Raw genomic sequence first — 26,839 nt, forward strand, 5'->3', positions numbered from 1 at the left:
ATGAATGAATGAGTAAACGGAAAAATGCTTTAAAATATTTTATGATATTACATGTAAGAAAATCACTTATTTTCCTCTTATCATATGGCTGTAATTTGCTGTCACATTACTGGTTCCTCTTGCCCTATTAGACCAGTCAGTATTGGAGATCTACAAGGCTTGGTCTTGAGGAGTATCCAGGAAATGTATTTATTATTAATCCCTTCATAATATTAAAAAAATAAAGAATTTAGTCTTTGAGGTCTTTAGTTAGTAGAGTGTATGGCATATATATATATATAATATATTATATATATATAATCTTTCTCATATTGACAAAATAGGAATAAATAATTAAAAATATGTTTTTAAAGAGAGCCTATGCAATTTAAAATGCTTGAAATTCTAAATTCACTTTAGCAAAGAAATATTAGAAAACTATTTCCCCAAATCCACTTATTTAGAGATTGGACTGATAGTTCTTATTTGCAGTAAACAGCATAAAAAGGTTTGTAAGAAGGTAAACCAAGCAAACAAAAAACCAAGGGAAGCATCTACGTACTTCTTTTTAAACAAACCAGTTCCAACTACTGTAAAACTACAATTAACAAAACTGAGTCAATCTCAGAATATGCAATTGTTAGGAATTGTGATTGCTATTTTTATTTTGCTTTTTCAGCATCAACTTCTAGAAGAAAGAGGCAAATGACAAAAATACCTCGGGGCAATTTTTGGAATTTATTCAGAAAAATAACTTCCAGACTATATTATGCTGTCAAAATACATTCTTACTCCTCTCCACTTCTTACATCTACATTTACACAACTGTGCAATGATCACCAATATTTCGAAAAACCTAGAAGACCTAGATTTTATTATGATCATTGGACTGGACTATCTTAGAAGGAAATGTGAAACACTGAATTATAGAATTATCTTCTCAGTATTTGGAAATTAAACTATATTTTCCAAAAGATTCCATTGTTAGCATATATTCATTTTGAAATCTCCTATTACTATTTTTATAATTTATGAGTTTCCCTTTTAATATAAGAAATACTCAATAATTACAAAATGAACTGTCATACTTGGAAGACTAATCATCTGAGTATTTAATAAAAAATATTGTCTAAAAAGTAGCATATATGGCAAGCATACGTTAACAACCATCAGAATATTCATACAAAACACCATCTATACCAATGGAACAACACTAAATATTTGATAATCCAGAAACCCCTAGGAATTAGAAGTTTCACTTTGAAAATTTATTATGATAGAACCATATTTAAGGAGGTTCTAATAAACGCAGAGAACAAATACATTGACTAGGATTTTTAATAGGCAACATTTTATTAACCTACTATCAATTAGCTGGTATGTATTTGGTGTTATTGTAAAACTAGGACTTCCTTGACTAGCATAATATACTGTATATATCAACCCAAGTTCAAACTGATGAAATTTTGCTCTGTGTGACCTCTGTATTAGGTTTAGTCTGCTAAGACTATAGTTCTGAAAGACGGATTCTTTTTTGGCAGTCATAGAAAAATATTCAGTAGATTTCCTCGACTTTTGAATCCCTCAGGAGCTAGTTTTCTTACATTCAAATTATCTTTGTAGGTCATGGAAGTGTGTAATTTTCTACTGTAATACTAGTAGTGCATTATTAAAATGTCACCTTTCTTTTAGGAACAGACTAAGAATATTCTGGGGCTACAGAGCTACCATAGCTAGAGTGATGGGTCAACTGCTGGTCAATTTAGAAAATTACTATCAGTAGCTTTCTTAATTTTTTTTTTTTTTTATTTCCTATGTTTGTTTGACTTGAATATCCTTCATTTCAGGGCCATTCTGGAGACCGCCTTTGTATTCCCTCCACAGTCATCTGGGCAGAAAACCCAGATAATTATATACATACCTACATATGTTTTTTGATTTAAAAAAAAAAAAAGAATATGCAAACATGGTTTGAAAAATCAGAGAAATATTGTTAAACATTAAGTATCTCTCTACCTCCTGTAGTTCCCCAGAGCTAAACAATGTTACTGGTCTCTTACATATCTTTATGAAAATGTTCATATATAAACATATCTGTGGTAAATACACATCTATGAATCTTGGTTATATACATTAACAGGAGAGTTATATGGACTGTTCTGTGCCTTCTTTTTGTCATCTACCAAATACAGCTTGGTTGTCTTTTCACATCAGTGCATAAAAATTAACCTTATTATTATTCTGTTTCAACTAATGCCACACTGTCCCACTGTACAGCTATCCTGTATTTAACCATTCATTTACAAATAGAATCTTAGAATATTTCCAATCACTGTTATTGAAAACATTAATATAATAAGTAGGATATAAAAAGTTTTATGTACATGTGTGACGTTAAGTCTTCTCATCCAAGAACAATGTAAGTTTTTCCACTCATTCAAGCTTGCCTACCCTCTCTCTACAGTGTTTTGCAGGAGAGAGTTGAAGTGTTCTTCACATAGGTCTCCATATATGTTGCGCTTTGTACCCAGTCCATCTAAAAGATGATCTCTGTTACACATATGAATTCTGAAGTCTGAACACTTTGGTTTGTATCCAGCTTTACCAGCTTAACCTTGGAAAGGTTATTTGACATCTCTATGCCATGCCTTAGTTATCCATATAATAGGGATAATCATAGTATTTACTTCATGGGCTTGTATATATGTAAAAGAGTGCCAGGAACAATAATAAGCACTAAGTAAAATTAGTTATCAGCATCATAACCATTCCTACCATTATCATTTTATGGGTGCTTACACAATGTTATGGAATTCCTATCTACTTGTACTTTATTTAGAGGTTTTAATAAAGAATATAAACATATTAACATTTTACAAATGTAATTTCAGCAACTATGGAAATAAACTTACTGTTGTTTTATTTTTCTTCTTAGGGATATGTAGATATTCATAATTGAATTTGTCTGCAGTTATTTTTTTCTTTATTCTTGAAACTACCTTTCTCGGAGAGCCTGGGTGGCTCAGGTGGTTACATCCTGCCTTTGATCAGGTCATGACCACAGGCTCCTGGGATGGAACCGCAGGTCAGGCGCCCTGCTCAGTGAAGAGCCTACTTCTCCCTTTCCCTTTGCCTTCTACGCCCCCTGCTTGCGCACTCTTTGTCAAATGAATAAATAAAATCTTTAAAAATAAATAAATAAATGACTTTTCTCAGGTGTTCATATTAATGTCGTGTTTGTGGATGTGTGTGTAACTAAAAAAGTGTGGTGTGTTTTCTTTACCTGTGTTATAGAAAATATTGAAAAGCTTTAAGAAAACCTGTTCATGAGTATTTAACTTTCCCTCTGGATCCTTTTGGGAATGATATTTTGTGGCTGGCATCTCTGATAATCTCCCCCCCACCCCCCGTTTTGTTTTGCTTTGTTTTTTCATATCACCTGGGTTAGTGTTAAGTGTTCTAGTGCTTTGGTGAAGAATTTTGGTAAGGTATGTTTTCTTACACAAATATTCACTTCTTACAGTTTATGAAATGAATTTCATTTACCCAGGGCTTAAATTGTTATTCCTCAATTTTATCTTTTTCTCTGGCCTTTTTCTCCTCTTCTTTAGTAATTTTCTATATTTATGTTTCTTGTCTGCTTGTTTAAGAACATTTTTTCAACAGATTAGCTGAGTTTTCTACAATTAGTGTTTTCCTCCTTGAGGAAAGTAGAGATGTGCAGGCCCTCAGTACACTCTTTGCCCATCCCTCTAACTAGAAAATATTTCTGTGCTGATTTACAATTTAGTGACTCATCTATGATCCATTAAGGGCACTACTGATCCAGACAACAGATTAGGCTGGCCCTCTTTATGTCTCTAATTTCAAAAAACAGCACCTGTTTCAGATTTGTAGAGGTCTAGATCTGTTACAAGAGATTGCCCTTATTTCTAACTTTTACAGTATCCAACAGTTTTTTCTTTCCTTTTTTTTAAGACTTTATTTATTTATTTATTTATTTATTTATTTATTTATTTATGAGAGACATAGGAAGAGGGAGAAGCAGGCTCCCTGCAGGTAGCCTGATGTGGGACTCGATCCCAGGACCCTGGGATCATGACCTGAGCCAAAGGCAGATGTTCAACTGCTGTGCCACCCAAGTGCCCTGACAGCTTTTTCTTATAGGTAGAGGTTTAGAGGGTTGTGACTAGCTCCTGCTTTCCTTGGTGATGTGGATTTTTTTCTTTTGTTTTTGTTAATTTTCATATCAATATTTTTATTTGGCTGTAAAGAAAATAAAATCCCTTTCTTGCATCATATTCAACTGTAAGTATTCCTTATTTTTTATTTATCAAACTTAATTCCATTGGTTGATCCATTTCCTTAGGGAAGTTTTCTAAATGTCATTAGGAAAAATATTCTTTAAATTGCTATCATGCTTTTCCATACCTCTCTTTTTATCTCTCATTCTGCATAAATTTGTTTTTGCTTATATCTCCCCCAAAGTTTCTAAACTTAGAGAACAGGGACAATGCTAATCTTTGACATTATATCAAAAAAAAAAAATACCTACCATACAGTAGGCTCTTAATAAATATTTAGTAAATGAATAATTTCTCCCACAGTTGTTTTTTATTTCTGTCGTTTAGCAAATTATACCAGCTATACTTGCCAATATCTCCAAACACCATCATGAGTCATGTGACTACTACAGTTTTTTTTTTTTACCCCCCTCTGGATCACCAACACTTTCATCCTCAATAATCATGTGCACACAGCCACACCCACATCCCTGATATCTCATAAATAAATTCTTTTACAGTTACCAACTATCAGATAAGGTAATATTTTGGTTGTTGGAAGCTGGCTGACCAGTTTTTCAATATTACATTGCCTCTAATTAACTTGATGACCTTAGACAATTTACTTAACTTCTCTAAATCTAGATTCTTTATTTGTAATACAATAACAGCAGTATTACCTACTTCTCGAAATTGTGTGTAAAATGCGAAGTGCAACATTAAGTAGATCATAAATACAAAATAAATAATGTTTTTATCAGCAAATTGTATATTTAAAGAATAGCAAACTGAAAGTTCTTGAAAAGAATTAGATCACAGTTAAAGCCTCACAGGTTTGGGGGAAAAAAAGGTGATTTGATCAGAAAAGTGAAGGAACCTGAACACGTACTTGATTTTGCCAAGGGCTGACCCTTTTAGAACAAAGTAAACAGGACAAAAGTAATGGCCTCCAGCAATCTTGAATTCCCATTCTCTTCTCACACTTTTAAAGTTTGAGTGTTTTTTAAACAATCATAATCTTAACCTTCCTTAATATTGCATCAGAACCATTTGCTATGCTATGATTTTTTAATGCAAACTTCAAAATGTACAGAAGGGAAATATATGGTTATAGAAGGTTAAACTGGAAAAAAAAAAAAAAAAAGATGTTGCAGGACATCAAAATAGTGTCTACAGTGACCAGGCAAATTACTCTGCTACAGGCTTCTCAGAGCTATCCCTTAGACTTGTTTCAACTTTACTCCTATGAGTTTCATATTTTCATTCAAACAATTATCACTGAATCACTCAGAGGTTGATTAACCAGGTTTTGTATTTTCCTTCTTCAAACTATGTCTGAAACTCTATAGGTTAGAGTTAGGTGGTCTTCCTATCAGAACAAGGGAGAACAGGACACGTAGAATTTAAATTGGACCAATTCATTGTTTTTATCTCTGTTGGTAAAAAAAAAAAAAAAAGAAAGAAAGAAAGAAAAAGAAAAAGAAATTAGAAGCAGAAATTAACTTCATAGGTTAAATCAGTGACTAGAAATATATATATATATATATATATATATATATATATATTTTTTTTTTTTTTTTTAAGTGGGATTCATGTGGCTTGAACTCACCACCTTGAGATTGAGACTTGAATTGAGAACAAAAAGTGCCCTGATGACTAGAAATTTATTTATCTATTCATTTTCCCACTGCCCAGATAATCCCTTGTTAGTGTCTTGGCAGTTTGTTATGGCACTGTAAGCACAGCCCCTAAGCCCTGCAGAAATCAGAGTTTTTAAAATGTATTTTTTTATTAGATCCAAATACACAGAAAACTGAAAATGTCAAAGTCTTAGCAAGGGATTGATTGCTATATCTTCCATTTTGTGAGTGCCTAACAGGGCACACACTGAGAGTAGAAAGATTTAACAATATGATAGCTGGTCTACTAAGCATGAATAGAGAGCAAAAGTCTAGTATTAGAGAGAGGAGAGAATTGAGAAGGAAGAGAGCAAAGAAACAAACACAGAAAGAAAGGCCTTCTCTCTTCCCAACAAATGAAAAGAGACTGAAGCTGGAAGATCATATTATCTGGTTGGTAGAGTGGCTGAAGGGCCTCCAGAACACGAGTGTCCAACACTCACTTCTAAGCTTCTTATTCCATTCCCATGAAAAGCCTCTTTGTGCTTCAAAATTGAGCCAAGCCTATTATATCACATGCCTAGTGAATGTCCTTGGGAGAGGTGGAGAGGTGGGCAGAGACAACAAATATATGGATCTGAATCTTTCTCTGCATCTATGATGAGCAAAAAGAGATAGTAATAACTAGAGACTGAGATGCTGGTGAACTCTTAGAGTTCACTGGAGCAAAAACCTGAAATAAGAAATAGGAATTAGATAAATTAGTAGGGATGGAAATCATTAAATTCCCATAGGATACTGGCAAGGCGGATTGTTTAAAACTTCAACAATTGAGTAGCTCACCCAACATCCGGTATATAACACTTTAGTGTTTCTTTTCTTTCAAATAAGAATTTAACTCTATAGCTAGATAGTAAAAAAACAAAAACAAAAAAAATACTATTAACAAAAAGAGAACTTTCCCCTTCCTTTATTTGCTTTTCCTCTCACCTAATCTCATTTCATTCCTACATATCTACTATGTACTAGAAACTCACATTTTGAGCAATTCCAGTTGCAAAGGATCTTACAACTACTGAAAACATAATATAAATCTCTAGAAGGATGCTGTTAATTTGTGAAAGAAACACACTAAAGTAGATTTAGGAAATGAAGGCATGGAGAAAGAGGTTAGCTATAATTTTTGATGTACAGATATTTATCAAAGGCCTTCTCTCCTTCCAACATAATAATCTGTCTAAATGACTTATTTTCAGCTCTAGCTCTGCTTACCCAATGAATAAATGTGAAAAGGTACACATTTGGAACAAAAATATGACATCTAATCAGAAACTATAAATTTGGAGAAAACACAAAGGCATGATAATAGTAGTGGTAATTACTAATGATTATTCTATGCCACATTTTATTTATCCTTTCCCTTCCGATGAGTATTTTGTTTCTAGTTTGGAGTTATAAATTATGTTTCCAGTTTGGAGTTATAAATTATGTAAGCATTGTTATACATATCTTCTGGAAAACATATATACCGATATCCTTTTGAAATATACCTAAGAGTGTGATTGTTGGGTCATAGGGTAGGCATATATCTAACTTCAGAAGGTAATATCAAACAGTTTTCCAAATCAATTTATCATCTGATCAATAGTATATGAGAGTTCCAGTTACTCCACTTCCTCTCCAATAGATGGTATTGACAGTCTTTCTAAAATTTTGTCTATTCTGATGAGTATGAAATGGTGCATCATTATGGTTTTACATCACATTTCCTTTGTTGAGTAATGTCAGACCCTTCTCATATGATTATAGGCTATTTGAATGTTATTTTGAGAATTGCCTGCTCTAGTATTGTCAATTTTTTAACTGAGTCATCCACCTATTTCTTATTGATTATAAGAGTTATTTATATAGTTAGTAATTTTTCAGTTCTGTGTATTGTGAAAAATCTTCTTTCAGGATGCGATCTGTTTGTTCATTTTTAAATGATGTATATTTGATAAAAAGAGATCTTAATTTTAATGGAACTCAAGTTAATTTCCTTAAATCATTAATATGTTCTTCCATTTAAAGATATATTTTCCTCTTTAAAAAACAAACAAACAAACAAACAAACAAACAAACAAACAAGGGCAGCCCCAGTGGCACAGCGGTTTGGCACCGCTTGCAGCCTGGGGTGTGATCCTGGAGACCCGGAATCGAGTCCCGCATAGGGCTCCCTGCGTGGAGCCTGCTGCTCCCTCTGCCTCTCTCTCTGTGTGTCTATGAATGAATAAATAAAATCTTTAAAAATAAAAATAAATAAAGATATAGTTTCCTAGTCTAAAGTCATAAAGATAGTCTCCTTTTCCTTCTGGAAAGTTTTTGGTTTCTTTTTCTCATGTTTAGTTCTATAATCAGCACGTAAATGAACAGACATTGTGGTTAATTCATAAACGGAATATTATACAGTAATAAAAAATCACTTACATATACAACATGGATGAATCTCATAGACTTTATGTTGAGCAAAGTTATGTTGAGCAAACCATACCATCGGAAGAGATGGTATGGTTTCATTTGCATAAAATTCATGAATGGGCAAAACTAATCTGATTTAAAAAGTCAAGGGGCACCTGGCTGGCTCAGTCAGTAGAGCTTCCAACACTGGATCTTGGGGTTGTAGGTGTAAGCTCCACTCTGGGTGTAGAGATTCCTTAAGAATAAATTAATTTAAAAAACTAAATAAATAAATAAATAAATAAATAAATAAATAAGAAGTCAAAATAGTGGTAATTAAATAGGAATAGACATAAAGGACTTTCTGGAATGACAGAAGTGTTCTATGTTTTTACCCGGAACTAGGTGTATGCAGAGGTAAATATCTGTCAAGTTGTACACTTAAGATTTACACATTTTCTATATAAATTATGCTTCAAAAAATGAGTGTGTCAATTTAAAAATTCAGGTACTTTCTTAGATCACTCGATTTACTTCTCAGAATCTTCTTTCAAGTTAAATATGTTTATGTTCACTTTCTCACTTTAGCCTTAAGAATATGAAGAGGTTTGTCTAACACTATAGTATAATAAACATCATAGCCACCACCCTAAAGAACTCTGACTGTGAAGTTTGACTTTTTAAAACATTTTATAAAAGTAGATCACAAGGAAGAAATTGAAGTCTTTCTATTTGCAAGTATGTATGGAGTATAGCTTTTGATAGCTCATAGTTGATTCTTTCCTAGATGAATTGTTTACATCTTCAATACTATTCATTTAATTTTGTTTTGTCATTAGAAACATAACTATAATTAATAACTACTTTTCAAAGCCGAAAATATTTAAGAAATATTCCTGTTTCAATGTTGTGACATACTAGCAAGACCCCTTCACAAGCATAAAGAAACTTGGCAAAAGACTGTATCATTGGTGAGTGTCTTCACACTAAGTGTTCTTCAATTAAAAATAAAATTGGAAGGCTGTGGCATCTGGGTGGCTCAGTTCATTAAGCATCCAACTCTTGCTTTCAGCTCAGGTCATGATCTCAGGGTTGTGGGATTGAGCCCCACATGGGGCTCTGTGCTCAGTGCAGAGTGGGCTGGAGATTCTCTCTCTCTTTCTCTCTCTTTCCCTCTGCCCCTCCCCCACATCCACTCTCTCTCTAATAAATAATTAAAAAAAATAAAATTGCAAGACTAGAGATATAGTGTATTATTTTGCCAGTCTGTTATAACAAAGCACAACAAACTGAGTGGCTTTATGCAATAGAAATTTGTCTCATAGTACCGGTGACTCAAATTCGAAACTCAAGAGTGTTGGCCAGGTTGGTTACTTCTGAAGACTGTGAATAAACGATTCATTCTAAGCCTCTTTCCTTGGCTTATAGATGGCCATCTTTATGTTCACATTTTGCTCTCCCTGTATATGTACTGATGTCCGAACTTCTGCCTTTGGCATGTACACTGTCGTATTGAATTAGGGACTATCCCATACTCCAGTATGACCCCGTTTTAATGTAACCAATTACATTTGCAATTGGTTTGATTTCTAAAGACATCAAACGCCAAAGGTACTGGGCATTAGGACTTCAACATATGCATTTTGGAAGGGGCATAATTCAGCCTATAACATATGGTCACAGTGATCTAAAGTTCAATTCAGAAAAACTATGGAGTTGAGATTGTATATTAATGTCACATTAACCTTAATTTTTGTGAAAAATAAATTGCCTAGAGTATCTTTTAAAACTTCTCCAAAGATGCATTTTAAAATAGGTAAAGGCATAATCATCAGACATCTAATTATGAGTCATTATCTATATAGTTTAAATGTTCTTGTCTTGCATTTTACAAATAGCTACACTGAATTGACCTTTGATTAAAATGATATATGGAAAAGATTAAAAATGCAAATAACTCACATATGAAATTAAGTAGAGATATTTGATTTACCAGTCAACTAAAGGGCCCTTATATCTCTAATGATTTAATCCCCTGAATAAACACCTAATAATATTCTAAATTTGATTTTGGCATAGGAGTTTACAAAAATCATATTCCCTTTATATCCCATTCCTTCCTATATTTGTTTGCAATTAAAATTCTTAATGCTTTTAGAGTTTATTGTAAATTATAGTTCAAGGAGTTAAAATGTATCCATAGTCATAGACATACCACAGTGTTTTACATAGTGAAAATCACTTCCTTCAGCAGAATAAATTTCCCCCTTTATTTCATCATTGTTTAGGTATTCAAGAACAAAAACACCACAACATGTAGCACCATAGCACTCATGTTATCATTCATTTGTGCAAAATTATAAATGCATGACTAGAGGTAATTTAATTCACTGATGAATACAAACAGAAAGGCTGTATTTGGCCAAGTCAGTGTTAAAATAAATACATCTTAGAGTTTCATTTTGTTTCGGTTTGTTTTTAATCTATGATCCTGCACAAAATAACCACTTGTTATTTTCTCAATTTATTCTCATATTCATGTGTGTCAAACCCCTAAGATGGATCCACAGTTCTCATTTTCAACATTAACCAAAATTCCATGTTTTCTTATTATAAAAACGTGTATTGGTCTGCCAGAATTTCTTTTAGGACTATTTTCAATCTTCTGCATACACTGGCCCCTTGTTTTCTTTTCATGTGAGAAACATATCAAGTATCCTACTTACTACTTTCATCATGGAGCAAAAGAGATTGACAGCGTAAAATTATATGATGATCAAATATAAATATAAGCTAGTAACAAATGGCTGAATTGATATAAAGAAATAAAAGCCTAGAATAAAAGCCTGGATACTCTGATTGACCCAACTGCCTTTCTTTGTACCTACCCCCTCAACACATTCTCTTCTTTTGGTTGCACAGGAGGTTGTCCCCAATGTTATCAGTCTTAGGATTCTGTGGAAAACCATTTGTTATAGGCTGAATTGTTACTCCCCAAAATTCATTTGTTGAACTCCTACACCTCAGTATCTTATAATGTGAATATATTGAGAGACAGGATATTTAAAAAGATAATTAATGTAAAATAAAGTCATATGTGTGTAGCTCCAATAGTCATATTGTAGTAGGGCTACAGGACACAGGACACAGGACACAGAAAATACACTGACCTAGGGACAACTGTGTAGGGACAGAGAGAAGGCAGCCATATTCAAGCCAAGGGGAGAGACTTTGGAAGAAACCAGAACTGTGAGAACATAAATTTCTGTTGTTTAAGTCACACAGTCTGTGGTGTTTTTTTTAGAAAACTAATATACCAATTTATTACTATTATTATTATCATCATTATTAATAGAATTGGCTCTTGGATCCCTGTTCATTTGCATGGCTGGCAAAAACATTAGTAAAACCATCCTTTGTTTTTTCTGAAAGCACATGCTTACTGTTAGATTTAATTGAACTTTCACAGCATTGTTTCCTACCATTCTCCAAGCAATAACTAAATTTATGTAGCACTTTCCTTCCTGCAGACGTTAGCTCCTTCAAAGGAACTTGTCATTTTACTGATAGAGAAACAGAGTGGATGGATGATTTCCCCTGCCATAGATAATATGACACATGTATATATATACATATATATATATACACACACACACACACACACACATATATATATATATATATATATATATATACACACACACATATATATACACACGATTAAGGCAAAAAAAGTGTAATCATCTTTAGAATTGTTCATTAATGACACTAGCTTTCACTTATTCCATGGAAACTAATGTTTAGAGAGATTACATAATTCACCAGAGCCAGATAGCTAGCAAGAATCCTAAAGTTAGGTCTACATATTCCAAAGCCAGTTTTCATTATGATGTTGTCATTCTCACTGACGAACGCTCAGACATGATCTTTCACGGTTTTAGGTCATCACTACCTCCAAAACAGGAACCAGGATAATTCCTACTTTATGAGTCTTCAGAAGAATTCCTCAGGAAATATTAGTTGTTTCTTTTGAGTCTCTCTGTATATTCTTCTATTTACCGGCTTCTCAATCCTAAACATCTAATAAAGACACCAACACGAGATAAAACTTAATAGTAAAACAAGTGTCTGAAAACAGTCTATGCCACGCCTTCTTTATAAAGGATTAGGAATAGCAACATATCTAGAAAAGAACCAAAGTGTTCAAAGAATTTCAATTTACATCAAACAAACAGGGACTGGCACATGAAAAAGAGCAAAATATCTTGCTTTTTCACTTTACGAGCATTGTTGATATCAAAAGAAATCATTAATCAGAGATGGACATTATTCATCAGAGGCCATTAAAGGTCAATGCTTGAGCACTTTAAATTGCACATGACATTCAGAATTGGGTGAAACAAAAGTACCTGGGTTAAGTGAGGCTTTTTCTAATTAGTGACTGTAAAGTTCTTTAGAACACACTGTGCTATACAAAGACCATACAAAAATTAAAACATCTGGTTTGTAAGAGTTCACCCTCCTACAACGTAGAACTATTTTATAGATCTGATTGCTTCCTCCCTTAATAATATGTCTGGATTGGAATGTTGCTTTATTTATTGGTTCTGTACTACTTAATGGTATTTTGGTTAAGCTAGTATTTTATTAAAAAAATGTACAATATTTATGCAAGCATTCAATCTATGTTTAAATCTATGAAATAAAAAAAAAAAACTTCTTGTAAATCCTTGATTTGATTTATGGGGTACTTCACCAAGTAAAACTCTTATTATAAATAGGGGTGATGGTGGGGATAAGTTGGGTGGGTGGCAACAATGGAATGAGAATGTCATTCCTGATTTTTGTTTTTCTACTCATCTAATTTAGTGTAGGCTTTCACAGCTGGACTCCCCACTCTATAAAATAAAGTGGAGGGGAGTAAAGTTGTCTAGCTGTAAACTAGACAGAGAGGGAGAATAATTTCCCATGACCCAATATGAGCAAAGCCTTTCATAGTAACAGCATAGAAATAACTACTAATAACTATATAGGATTTTAGAATTTAAAAAATTCCTTCAAAATATTACTGATTTCACATCCACAAATACAGTACATATATAATTATTCTTATATTGCAAATACATTGAGTGATCTATCAAAATTATGTCACGTATACAAGGTTAACCTGGGTTATGCAAGGTTACTCTGGTGGGGAGCCTGGGAAGTAAATGACTTCACCGTGCTGGTCATACCCACTAGCTATAGACAGGATGAGGCCTGATATCATGACATATCAAATCTACTTTTTCTGCCCGGTTACTGACACTTGGACAATGGCTAAGAGGACATCCTTTCTTCATTACAAAATTGGATAAAGTGGAAATGAGAGAAAAAAACAGAACATTTTTCAATTGTAAACAGAAAACTACATCTGTAATTTTCATTTCTTTTCTTAACTTGTTTTTCTCTAGACTTAAACTGTGTAACGTTAGAGTAAAAATATAAAGAAAGATACAATCTAATATCATGAAAAACTCTAATTCTTAAATATAAAAAATTTCCCTGATCAAGAGCAAATTAACATATGAAATTATTCTGTCATGTTTTGTAGAACTAAAATGGTAAAGTGAAGTGGAATTTGATCATGGGATAAAAGTAGATTTCTAGGAATGATAGAATTTGTCCTGTTTTATCAGGTTTCTTGGTCATATTGAATTAGTTAACTGGTTATCAAATTCTCCTTGTCTTTGTGCTACATGCAGAATGCTCATAAGCGTAAAACAGGTAAAACAGATTATCAATTTTAATGACCTCAGAATTGTTACCATGTGATTCCTAATATGACTGTGGTCAGCCTGCATTGACTTTTTTAGACATTTATATAGACTCAAACTTTGTGATGATACTATGCTCTGAAATAAAAACAACATATTTCCATTTTAAATACTTAACTTTAACCAATTGTTTATGCGCTAAAAAAAAGGAATGCTATTCCAATGAGAAGCTGGCTTCTTTGGAAATTCTCAACATTTGTATGCCATATGCTTTCAAATAATAAAATATTCAATATTTAATAAAATAATCCCAAACTGAAACTCATCCATCGCAGCTGGAGTTGTTTCCTTATTTAGAATGGTTTACTAAATTTTAGTTGAGGGGAAGATAATTCAGGAAGAAGCCAAGCTTCTCCCAGTAAGACCACTTTTCTCATGCATGTTGAAGGTAATTTTATAGCACTCTATTAATGGAAAGATCTAAGCAAGATTAAGAGGCCTCTCCAGGTCCCTCCCACAGCCCAGCATGCACTGAAGTACTTTAAAGGAACTGTTTGCATTGGAATTCTCCCACGCATTAGCACTTAAATCTTTAAAATATCTTTGAAGCCCATCTGCTACAGAGCTTCATTTTTAATAAAAATGGAAAGGGGCAGTCATAATGTCTCTGATATACAATTTTTTTTTCCCTACAATTTTACTTTGTTGTACCTCACAGGAGATCCTTAATCAGTATTATTTTCACTCATTAGATATGAATTCATTATAACCAATTTGTAATAATACAAATCATAGAAAAGGGAAATATATCATACCATAAATAGGCCATTTCCCATCATTAGAGTTTATTCTATAATATAGAATATATTAGTTATTTGCTCATTCACAAATTGATGTAAAAATCTTTGCATATGATGTCCAGCAATATTATTATACTTTAATGTACTGAATGCGTTGTATTTTTGAAAAAGACTTTTAATAATGCAAACCATGAAAAATAAAACATTGTTGAATCATTTACCCAGATAGATTTTGATGATGACAATAATAAAAATTGATTTTTATAATATCATGAAGATTTTCATAATATTATTATTATTATTGTTATTGTTTCCTTAGTTTTATTATAGTAAGGGACTATATATCCTTTTCCATAGAATTTAGAAACTTCTAAATTAAATAATGGCTTGATAAGATTTATATTTAATCCAAAAAAAAAAGATGTATATTTAATCCAAATTATGTTCTTTAAAGAAATAAAGATTTTATTTATTTATTCATGAGAGACACAGAGAGGAGGAGACATGGGCAGAGGGAGAAGTGGGCTTCCCGCAGGGAACCCAATGGGGGACTCAATCCATATCCCAATCCCCCCAGGAGTCCTGGGATCACACCCTGAGCCAAAGCAGATGCTCAACCGCTGAGCCACCCAGGTGTCCCTGTCTTTTTTAAAAAATAAATTTGATGTGTAACACTGGGTAAGTGTAAGGTATAAGCCTATTGCTTTGATAATCTATATATTGTAATATGATTGCCCATGTAGTGATATTTATCACATTACAAAATGATAGTGGAATATCACTGTTCATATTTATTATGCTGTGCATTAGATCTTTATGGCTTGTTACTTATTACAAATATGTACCCTTAAACATCATCACTTCTATCATCCCCCACCCAATCTCCTAATAAGCACTATTTTACTCTTTGTTTCTTATAAGTTCAACTTTTTTAGACTCCACATATACATGAGTTAAAATTTTTAAATTTAGTCACTGAGAGATTCTAACAAAAATTTGTCTCCATGGTTCTCTTCTCTAATTTTGTGTGCTTTTGCTTCCCAAACAAGAAAAAGAATCATTTCTCACTTTTGAGGCAGTATATACAATGGATAATATCCAGGCTTTGAAGTTAAGTCATTCACCCTATTATCTTCTGAGGCTTGGTTGCAACCTTAGCAAAATAAGAATAAAAAGGGATTCAGGCCATCAGGTTACTGGAAGTTTTAAACATGTTAATACATGTAGAGAGCTCAGCACATTAAATAATCCTCAATCCATGTTCTGTATGATACCACTATGGTGATATATTTCCCACATTTTTTTTTCCTATAGCTGGTTGGCTCCAACTACTCCAGTACATTTACTTAGAGATTAGAGAGAATGGCATCACAGAATTGGTCCATGGGGTATGTGCAAAATTTTTAAAGAGTCACAAACATCTTTGACATCAGGCTTCTGAAGGTTCTCTACTTTTCCTTCACTTTCATCAGCATCAAGAAATGTGATATTCTTGATCACAGGGATGATCCCTAGGAAAACCCTAGGAAAAGCACAGGGTTTCTCTTCATAAACAGTAAGATGATTTCAAAATCTGCTTTGCAGAGACTATGTAGATTGGGAAGTAATTTCAATTCATATACTAAAAATGAAAACAATTATACAAATTATATATACTCCTAAAATTTATTGTAAGGAATAAATAAAATAGTATGTAATTCAATAGACATTTAACAAGTTATATATATACATATAATATATATAATTGTATATATATGTATATATACATATATATAATTTGTATATATGTAAATATACACTTTTTTGAAGAAAACTTGTTCAAAGGGTTTTACTTCTAGAAAGATTAAAGGAGCATGTGGTGGACAAACAAGCCAACTGAAGCAACTAAAAATAAGCCAGACAGAATGCAGACTGCATTGCTGTTGAAAACAATAAGAATTACAGAGCCAAGATCCTAAGGAGAGGAGAACTGAAAGAATTGAACTGAGTTTCTGTAGCTGCATTTTTCTCTGGGGAATTGCCAAAACTGAGTGCAGGAAATAAATCTGAGAATATGTACTTTGCTTGGGCAAATGGCCACTGCTGGGAGACAGAAAAAACAGCAGTTTATGATGATCTTTGAAGGCTGAACATACAAAACACTGGCCAAGATGCCAGCAGAATGGTGGGAAGAAAACTGGGCTTGACACACAGGCAGATTTCTTCCAAGACATTTGTCAAAGTCTAAAACTAGAGAGACAAAAGGCCAAACAGCTAATCAGAAAAAAAACACTTTTCCTTCTAAAGAAATTCAGATTAGAATTTAGAAACAGCCAGGTAAGAAACTCAAGCAAACACAATAGGTTCTCAGTTGAAAGCTCTGAATGACTGTCACCTGCGAGTACATGTTAGCTGAGGAGAGATGGATCCTGGGGAAAACCAAAATCATAACTGGCCTTGTCTTAGCTTTTGTCTTTGAATGGATTCAGTTGATCAGCCTCATTCTACCTAACAATAGAAAGAACAGAAACTCACTAGAGCACAATGACATCATCTTGATCCTCAGTAAGTTTTATATATAATACACAGTATTTAATTTAAAAAAATTATCGAAGAGCAAAGAAACAGGGCTATAGAAATATGGGGTGTGTGTGTGTGTGTGTGTGTGTAAATGTATGTAAGTGAGAGAGAGAGAGAGAAAGGTAGGGGAAAATACAGAAATTTAACAAGAGAACATCAACTAGAAAAATGAGAATTCTAGACTAAGAAGTACAATAAATTAAAATAAGAACTCAAAAAAAAGGTTTAACAGCATATTGGACAGAGCAGAACACAAAATCAGCAAACAAGATATTTCAATACAAACTGAAGTAAAGGGGATAAAAATGAATTTAAAAAAGAGTAAGTTTAAAATTGTAAGAGTATAAATGACAAGTGAGACATTTCTCCAATATGCTAACCAATGGACAACTGGAATCCATTTGTGAATGGAACTGAAAGAATATTTGAAGAAAGAATACCCCCAAATTAAAAAAAAAAAGGTCAATAAACACAATTTAAGCAATAAACACAGTTTGTAGAAGGTCTCTAATATTCTAAAGTACAAATATAAAAGAAAACAATACCTAGCCATATAATAACAAAATGATTAAAACTGAAAAAAAAAAATAGAAGCAGCTAAAGGATGGAAAATCACACATTACCTTAAAGGAGCAACAATATGGTTAGCATGTGATGTCTCAACAATAACAAAACATCAGAGAATAGTGGAATGAGTTTTGCTTATGTTTCAAGGAAATAATTACCAATTGAGATTTGTATACCCAATAAAAATACTCTTTAAAATAAAGATAAAATAAACTTTCAGATCAACAAAAACTGATAAAAGATACCACTGGTTGTCTAGAACTGAAAGAAAAATAAAAGGTCATTCTTTAGGTGGAAGGAAAAATAACAGATATTGTCTACGGAATTCAAAATGTATTCAAAATTTCACCACGGTTTCTATTTTGCCTGGAATTAATAATTCTTTGTTTGCTTCTCTTTGTTTTTATTTGTTTGACATATACTTTTCCATCTCTTTAAATATAATGTTTTTTTGTATTCTTAAGTGTGTTTCTCTCTTATAAGTACTATGTAACTGGAATTGATCATTGGTTCTGTTTGTTATTGATTATCCTCCCCACCCCACCCCCCCTTACCTGCAACATACATTTTAGGAGTCTCTCTCATTTCAAGTAGTATTTGCACTCTTCACATTTTTGACCATTAATAATATAATTAATTAGGGCTTGTTTCTTCTATTCTTCTTAGTATTTATTCTTTATTTTTTATTCCAGGGATTTGAGATAAGTGTAATATTCACATAATTTCTTCTGAAGATCATCATCCTTTAATATTTAACACACTTATTTAGTCATATTTTATAACTATTTAGATTTTTTTCCTTTCACTAGATGTATTTACCACAGAAAAACAGCTTTCAATTTCCTTTTTTCTTGTCCCAATATTTCAATGCTTATACTATCTGGTATTTTAGTTTTATATTGTTTCAGTGTTTTAATATTATGCATCAACAAGTGTTTGGCTTTAACTGTTAGTTTTATTGGTCTCTTTGCACACCAATATTTATCTTATGCATTCTCTCTCAAATTCTTTTTTTTTTCATCTTCTTGGATTATGATCTATAACATTTGTTTTAGTAATTCATGCTAGTATGTTCCCTTTGGATGATTTTTATAGTGATTTGGGGAAAAGCATGAAGTGCTACTGGGTTGGGAGTAATGATACCTTGATTTCTGTAGGAATTTCCTCCTCTTTCAGAAATGCCATTATCTTTGGCACCTAGGTGGTTCAGTTGGTTAAGTGTCTGACTCTTGATTTTGGCTCAGGTCATCATCTAAGGGTCATGAGATCAAGCCCTGGGTCAGTTAAGATCCTCCCTCTCTCCCTCTCCTTCTGACCCTTCCTCCACCTCTCTGTTTCTCTCAATCAATCAATCAATCAATAAAAATACTGTTATCTTTGGGGGTTGGGGTACACTTTTCATTGCTAGCTCAAATGCCTGCACTTTCAAGTTCAGTCTCTGAAATAAACCTCTTGCTGACTGCTGTTGCAGACCAGCTGTGCAAGTGAGGGCAGATTGATATAAAAATCTGGTGTAGTTCCCCTAAAAGCATCAGTCTCATCCTGTTCCTTCTATTTGAAATGACTCCTGCCTCTACATCAACATATGTTTTTATCTATGCATCTCTTCTAATTTGCTTCTTGTCTTTCATTAATTCCTAACATCAGTGGTCTGTAGAACCTATTCATTATTGTTGCACACAAAATTATGAAACTACTCTTTAAAATTCACATTTTATATGGCCTGGATTTCTAGAGTTCTAGGGTTTAAGCAATCAGCCATTTGATAAAATTTCTTAATTACTGAGTTTTAGTCATTGATAAAGAACAAAAATATACAAGGTTTTAATTGGATAATAATGTAGCAGACAACCATGTTAGTTGAATGCTGATATATTCCTATTTTAATATTTACACCTGGGTAAAGGTTCAAGTCATGTGCTGATAGTTAGCTATTTATCTTGTTTTAAAACTAAGATACTATGCAGGTATTCCCAAAGCATAAAAGATAAAATAAATCAAATTAATATTAAAATAATATGGTATTATATGATTTATCAGGAAAAAAATAGTACCTAGCAGGCCACAGAATTGTACCACACACATTTTTCAACAGAAAACATGATTTCATACTAAGTAAAATGGTGCTGGGGGCCTTACTTCAGTCCACATTTTCTTTTTAAGTCTTCTATGACCTCTCAGAATACTATCCTTATTAGGATGCTTAATTTATAAAACACTTCTTCCATAAATATTTTTATACTCTGAAGTTTTCAGATTATCTATACCAGACCTTATCATAATTTTGGTATTGTTTTATTGCCCAGTTAATACTGTTTAAATTGATTTAATATAGAGTGTATAAAGTCACACTAAAGACATCTTTACCTGAACAGGTAAGTTTTTCTTCTTTGTTAGTTAGGTCAGTATGTTTGGTTTCTCAGAACTTATTTTTAGTTGCCAGCCATAAAACCTCAAGATTTTTTTTCTTATTATTACACTCATGTTTTCTCTACCTATTCCAATTGTAACATTCCCTTAACTTTCTGAGACATCTGCAATTTTCCCACCTTTCACTTGAACATACCTCTTCTGTAGTCTCAGGAGGAGCCTCTACCATAAGCCAACATCCTTTACTATTTGTAAGAGCCTCATGCTGAATTTGTAGATTTCGAGGAGCTGCATCACCTAAACAGTAACAAGGAGTCAACAGGTAATTCAGCCAGGCTAAAGTAAAGTAAACTAAACCTTTCCAGATATGAGTGAACCCATAACAGATTTGTTAATATTGATCCACATTTCCTAAGATGTGGTCCTAGTAATATATAAATTTTGACATGGTTTAAGATTTCTTTTACTAGGCAGGATGGGCCTGGATTTCCTAAGTGTTTTCTTTCCATAAAACTTCCATCTATTTCAACTAAGAGTTAGTAGAGCAAGTCAGATAGATGGGAAATCTGACTGGTTAACAGGCAGTAGGAAGAAGTTGGAAGCAGGCAACAAAAGAGCGAAGCATGTGGCCAAGGCCCAGAAGATAATATGGCAGAGGAAAGACTATATTTATGCATAGCTGTTGTTTAGAATGTAACTGTAGTTTGTCTGTGAATTGATAATGAAGGTCCCTAGCTCTGAAGTCAGAAAGACTGGGTTAAAAATTCCGGCTCCCCAATTTAAAAGCTGTATCCTTGAAAGCTTTTGTTTTCTTACCTCTAAAATAAGAGTAGTACTAAAATCTGGTTTCAAGAGTTATTAGGAGGATAAATGTGATAATGTGTTACCATTATAGCCTATATAAGACAGACAAAATAGGAATAAAACGTGAACAAGTAAATTTAGTGACAGATTAGGGCGACAGATGATTCTAATTGGGAATAAAAACAAGAAAATTAGTACACAAGCTCAGAGTAGAAGCCCAAGTTACCATATTTCAGACCTCTGATTACCATCAGAGTTTACAGCAAGGGTCCTTTCTGGGTTAATACAGTGAACAATTTGCATAGTCGTACCTAGTGGCCCTGGTACAAGATGCTAGTGTTAATATAAGTTATACATTCATGTTATAAAAGTAAAGGCACTTACACGAAACATTTACTTGGGTCATCCCACTTGCATGTTCAGTATAACCTGAGACGAAACATTCCTTGGTTAATCTCCAATATATTGAAAATGCATTATTTCATAATGAGAAACACGGTCTCTGGAAATGCACCACGTATTGAGAACAAGTTTAATAGCCCCAAGAGAAGAAAGAAGCTCTTAAATATGAGAGCAAGGACTATCTCAGAGTGGTGTCTGTTGGTGCCTGGGATGGCCTTTGTAGACCTTGTTCCAAGGCAATCACACTGGGAAACTTGGTCCTGAGAATTAATACTATGCAACAGTAAAGTTTCAATTCTTTCCTCAGACCTTAACTTCCTGAAGCTATAAATTGTCTTCTTTAAAACAATGCTAGCTGATCACACGTCTTTCACAAATTCACCACTCAAACTTCAGCCCCCTTAAGAATCCCTCTAGTGGCAGGCTTACACGATGACTTGACACTGGGCACTGGGCGCAGGGTTGACTGGAAGTTTGGTTGTTTGGATCAACTTCCAAAGGTGAGAGGGAGCTCGCTATGAAAGGCAGGTCCACCCTTCCTACTGTTTTTCAATATAGGTGAAAGGAAACGGTGTCTCTTAGGCAACCATGATGAATGTTTGCCATAAATTAGCTAAAAACTCAATATGTAATTTATTCCTGGTTGGATTTTTTTCCCAAGTAGTTTATGCTATATACTACACAGACATACATACAAGGAGAAAAAAAGAAAAAAAAAAGTCAAGAGTTATAATTACATTCACATGTTGGCTAATTGGGCCCTTCGGGGCCTTCTTCCTAATTATAAGAGGGCATACAAAGAAGAAATATCACTAAAAGTGAGTATGTATAGAATGAATATGAGTTTAAATGGGTTGTTCTGGCTATATAAAAGCTGTAAAACTTGATAGGAAAGGAATGCTATTACTTGCCAAACATCTCCTACACATAAAAAAAAGAAAGAAAAAGAAAAAGAAATCAAGCCCACAGCAGTGTCATTGACAGAATATGAGATGAGAAAAAAATCATGTTAGCTTTAAAGAAGACACATTGAAAAAAGAAGGCTCCTAATCTACATTCTAGATGTATTATTTTAATATCTGTTTTAGAAATGCAAGGAAATTGTGGACTTAGGATAACAATTGAAATAAGAAACACATATTTTCGTGGCAAACTCAACATACATAAGATTTTTGTAAGACTTCTGAAAAGAAACTTCCATAGACACATTTCCTAAATATAAGCTTGAAAAGCTTCAGAGGATTTATTCATTTGTAATATGTAAACTTTGACGATATTATCTCGTAACAAAAAGCAGAGGTAGATTTTGATCCCTGGCATTGGAAAACTATACATTATTTTGCTCTGACAACCCTTAAAGTACAATTTACAGTTGTTTCTCTTCAGTTTCTCCTGGGGATTTAAGATGGCAGAAAGGGTGGAGAAAGAGTGTACCTCTGGTTAGAGTAAACCATGGAACTTTTTACAAGGTTGTAATTTATTTTATTTTACATCAAGTGGTACCCATTTGACATGTCTATAAAAGTCCGAATGTTTATAGTAGATGTGTATATAATATTACATTACACCTCATAACCAAGATAAACTGGCATGAACCCTAAAGCTCAATAGGAATAAGATTGCCTTTATCTCTTAAAAGTGTCATTTTAATTTTCCACACTAGACAATGCTATAGATGCAGGATGACTTAAGTTCCTAGTGGCTGTTAGACCACAATCTTGTAATGTTTTGAATTTAGTACCTAATCAAATTGCTTTGCTTTTAGTATTCTTATCTTGATTTATGTGAATTGGTGGAGGGTACCCTCCTTCGTATACCCGAAGGAACAGTGTATTTGATAGCATTCTAAATGCAAATCTTGCCCCCAGATTTATGCCATGGACAATGGAACCACACTATTAAAAAAGGAATTTAAAATGAAACCCAGAAAAATTGAAATGACAATTTTCGCATCAAACAGTCTTCAGTGGCTGGCCCTGATGCTCCATGGGCTGCCATGACCAAGCCAGAGCGTTTGAGCAGGGCACAGTCCACAGCCTACAATTTCAAAGTTACCTTCTGTGAAGCTGGAATTAAATGCCCAGTTAATACAAAGGAGAATTTCCCTTGTGCAAAATCTAATCAAATGTAATACGTCTATATTATAACTACCATTTCTATGACTATTATAATTCAAGTGCCTAATTATGAGTTCAGTTCATAAAAAGAAAATTGGCTTTCATTTGAGAAGCATTTTCAGTCAGAAATGGAAAACACACATTTAAGTACACAGGTTTTCAATTCATTATTCTTTTTATTTCAATACCCATTATGGGCCCAATTTTGCCCTCATATCTGATATCCAACTCCCTGTGCAGTCAAGTTTATACACAAATCTGAGGCTCAGCATAAATAGGAAAAACAGGGAAATTATTCCTGAGGAAGGGGGGAAATTTAATGATTCAGATGGCAGATATAAAAAAAAAGAAAAAAAAAAAAAAACCTCTTGGAAGCAAGACTTAATATACCAGATTAAATAATCTCAAACTAGGTATGTTTAAGAAAGTAATCAAATCCTTGGTTTCTGTCACTTTCCATTCAATGTTCCATTATTATTTTCTCTAATGTTCTACCCCCATTTATCTCACTGTTAGCTTAATTTGAGATAGTTTTACTGGGAACCACAGACTATATATATAGGCCAACCACTTAACTGCATACAATGCAGAGAATGATTATTTTAGGTAAATTTACAATATCTAGTTTAAAAATTAGTTAAATCCAAAAAATCCCTTGTAAATATTTTTGGGAATATTTTTGTTTTGTTTTGTTTTGTTATTTTTCAATTTCAAAACACACTTCCACATTAAAGGCAAAAATGTTATTGGTCCTGAGGTCAGGCCACAAAATTTGACTTAACTTTTGACATCTGAAATATCTCAGAATGGGCCTGAACTCTAAATACCCCATTTGTTTGTACAATAAACCATGAGCCCCAAGTATTGAGGAACCTAGATTCTCTATGACCCTAAACCAAAGCACCGATTTTAACTGAAGGTTGAGTAGAATTACGCCTTTATTGAAGGCAAAGTGAAAAAAATCTCTAGCCACTAGGCTGCTTGCAAGACAAGTGGCATTGCTGCAGGAGGACAGGAGATGATGGAGAAAGAGAATGGATACAAGTTCTCTGGCTCCCAAACAATAATCAGAATAAGAAATCCATGAAAATATTATCCAGGAATCCAAGGAAGCATCATCAATAGTGCTGAATGATATGTATCACTAGAGAAGGCAAGGAGAGATCATTAAAATATAAAAAGTCATCTTTGCACTTGTGAAATATGAAGTTGTAGGTGTTGGGTTGTCAAGAAGAAATCTCTGTAGAAAGCCCACAATTGCCAGTATGATGGTGATTGACTATACCTATAATAGGAAAGATAAGTGTCACTGAATCAGTGACACATATACAAATAGGCCCACTTGTGTATTCATATTAAAATCAACAAAGTCATTAGATTTTCCAGTTTATGAGAAATTTAATCTTGTTCAGAAAGTAAAAATCTGTCCCTAATTCATTTATTTCTGTTTCTGTGGAGTGCATTTTCCGTTGAAATGGAATATATGAAGATTTGAGCTGTGTCTATTTTGCTAACCATCATGTTCACAATTTTCAGAAATAACAGACCTTCAATAAATATTATGTTCAATGAATTTACACATAAGAAGGTGTTGTTCTTCAACTTATTTTCTCTGATCAAACATTAAAAATACGTACTTCCACTACTTTTTAAAATGATTTGTAATAGGGATGCTTGTGAAATTAAAGTTTCTAAAGTACTCACACTTAATGTAGTAAGTGCTAAACACTATGGTTTAGAACCTATACACATTTTACAGATTGATAACTTAGGGTTCAGTGAAAGAAAAGAAAATGAGGCATTTTAAGAATGTAAGGGCTTATTGGAACAATGGTCAGAATTTAAGGGTTTATTGGAGCAATGATCAAACTAGAAAAGGAAAAGTCAGGGACTCTGCCACTAGCATTTAAGTCATTCCTCTTTCAGTCCTATCCTGAGGTCAGAAAGTTGTTACTGCTACTTAAATCAGAAAAATGTCAGGAACCTAATTCCAGTGTCACAGCTGCCCCATGACTCTGAGGCTGGTTACTAGAAGTAGAACTCTTATAGACAAATGGAAACACTTTTAGAAAAAGACGAAGCATCATGAGATGCTTCTCAGATTAGGCCACATTAAAAACAGTTGAAGAAATCAAAGACATTTATGTTGGAAAATAGAAAATTAAACAAGGAATAGACACATTTTGCATGAACAACCTAAGAAAGTCATAGGGGTACCCGTTTGGTCCTAAGCAAAGGACAGCGTTGTTTGGAATAAGGAATGGATGAGCTCTGAGTCACTGGGACAGTTCCAAGTTTTAAGATGTAAAACTTAAAGTGCTAGAGGCTGAGTTAGATGATCTCACCCATTTACATTACTTACATTACATGAAAAATGCAATTATGAAATGAATATACCTCCAAAAGTATTTATTATACTGAATATGTAGTAATTAAATGTAAAATTCACCTTGATATTAGAAAACTAAATAGAAATTAACAAATTCTGTACTTCAACACCTGAAATATTTTCTAGAAGGAGCAGTAATTATAGCTTGTAATCTCTACATTGTGCCAGACACTATAAGCTTGATGAAAACAGTGACTCTGTTTTGTTCTTTAAGTATTGCCAATACACAAATGCCTCATAACTGGTAGATCCAAGACGCAAAACCAGGTCTGTGAGGAGCAAGTAGAAGACTCTCCAAAACTTTTCAAGGCAACAAAATACAACTTGAAAAATTTGACATCTCTACATAAGATAATTTATCATTTTTATACAGGATTTTGAATAAGATGGCCATTCAGGAGCACCTGGGTGGCTTAGTGGTTGAACAGCTGCCTTTGGCTCAGGGTGTGATCCCGGGGTCCTGGGATCAAGTTCTGCATCAGGCTCCCCACAGGGAGCCTGTTTCTCCCTCTGCCTGTGTCTCTGCCTCTCTCTCTATGTCTCTCATGCATAAATAGATAAAATATTTTAAAAAAAGAAGATGAACATTCAGAAGAAGTTAAATTAGAATTTTTACATTATAAGATTGCTTTGTAATATAGATATTTTCTGAAGTATGATTTTAAAAATAATTTAATGCATTTGTCCCCAGCATCGTTTTTAAAATCATAAAGAATGGGTTCAAATTATAGTTCTATCTACTAATTATGTGATTGTGC

At 33.3% G+C, this 26,839-nt stretch overlaps 1 protein-coding gene across 3 annotated transcripts in view; it reads right to left on the reverse strand.

Annotated features, from left to right (window-relative positions):
- The window catches only part of LOC144318323 (uncharacterized), a 113,444-nt gene that overhangs the window by 80,118 nt on the left and 6,487 nt on the right, over positions 1–26,839 (reverse strand). The window contains exons 3-6 of one of the 3 annotated variants that reach the window (XM_077905160.1): positions 21,558–21,602; positions 20,566–20,666; positions 19,143–19,251; positions 18,577–18,742 (exon numbers count right to left, since the gene is read on the reverse strand). In XM_077905160.1, coding sequence (XP_077761286.1) covers positions 19,240–19,251; positions 20,566–20,666; positions 21,558–21,602 — 158 coding nt within the window. In that variant the 3' untranslated portion in view covers positions 18,577–18,742; positions 19,143–19,239. Of the gene's footprint in view, positions 1–15,472; positions 16,396–18,576; positions 18,743–19,142; positions 19,252–20,565; positions 20,667–21,557; positions 21,603–26,839 lie in introns of those variants that run through there. The other 2 variants (XM_077905159.1, XM_077905158.1) reach the window with 2 other exon arrangements.

This window comes from Canis aureus, chromosome 8 (genome assembly GCF_053574225.1).
Source record: "Canis aureus isolate CA01 chromosome 8, VMU_Caureus_v.1.0, whole genome shotgun sequence".
Classification (NCBI taxonomy): domain Eukaryota; kingdom Metazoa; phylum Chordata; class Mammalia; order Carnivora; family Canidae; genus Canis; species Canis aureus.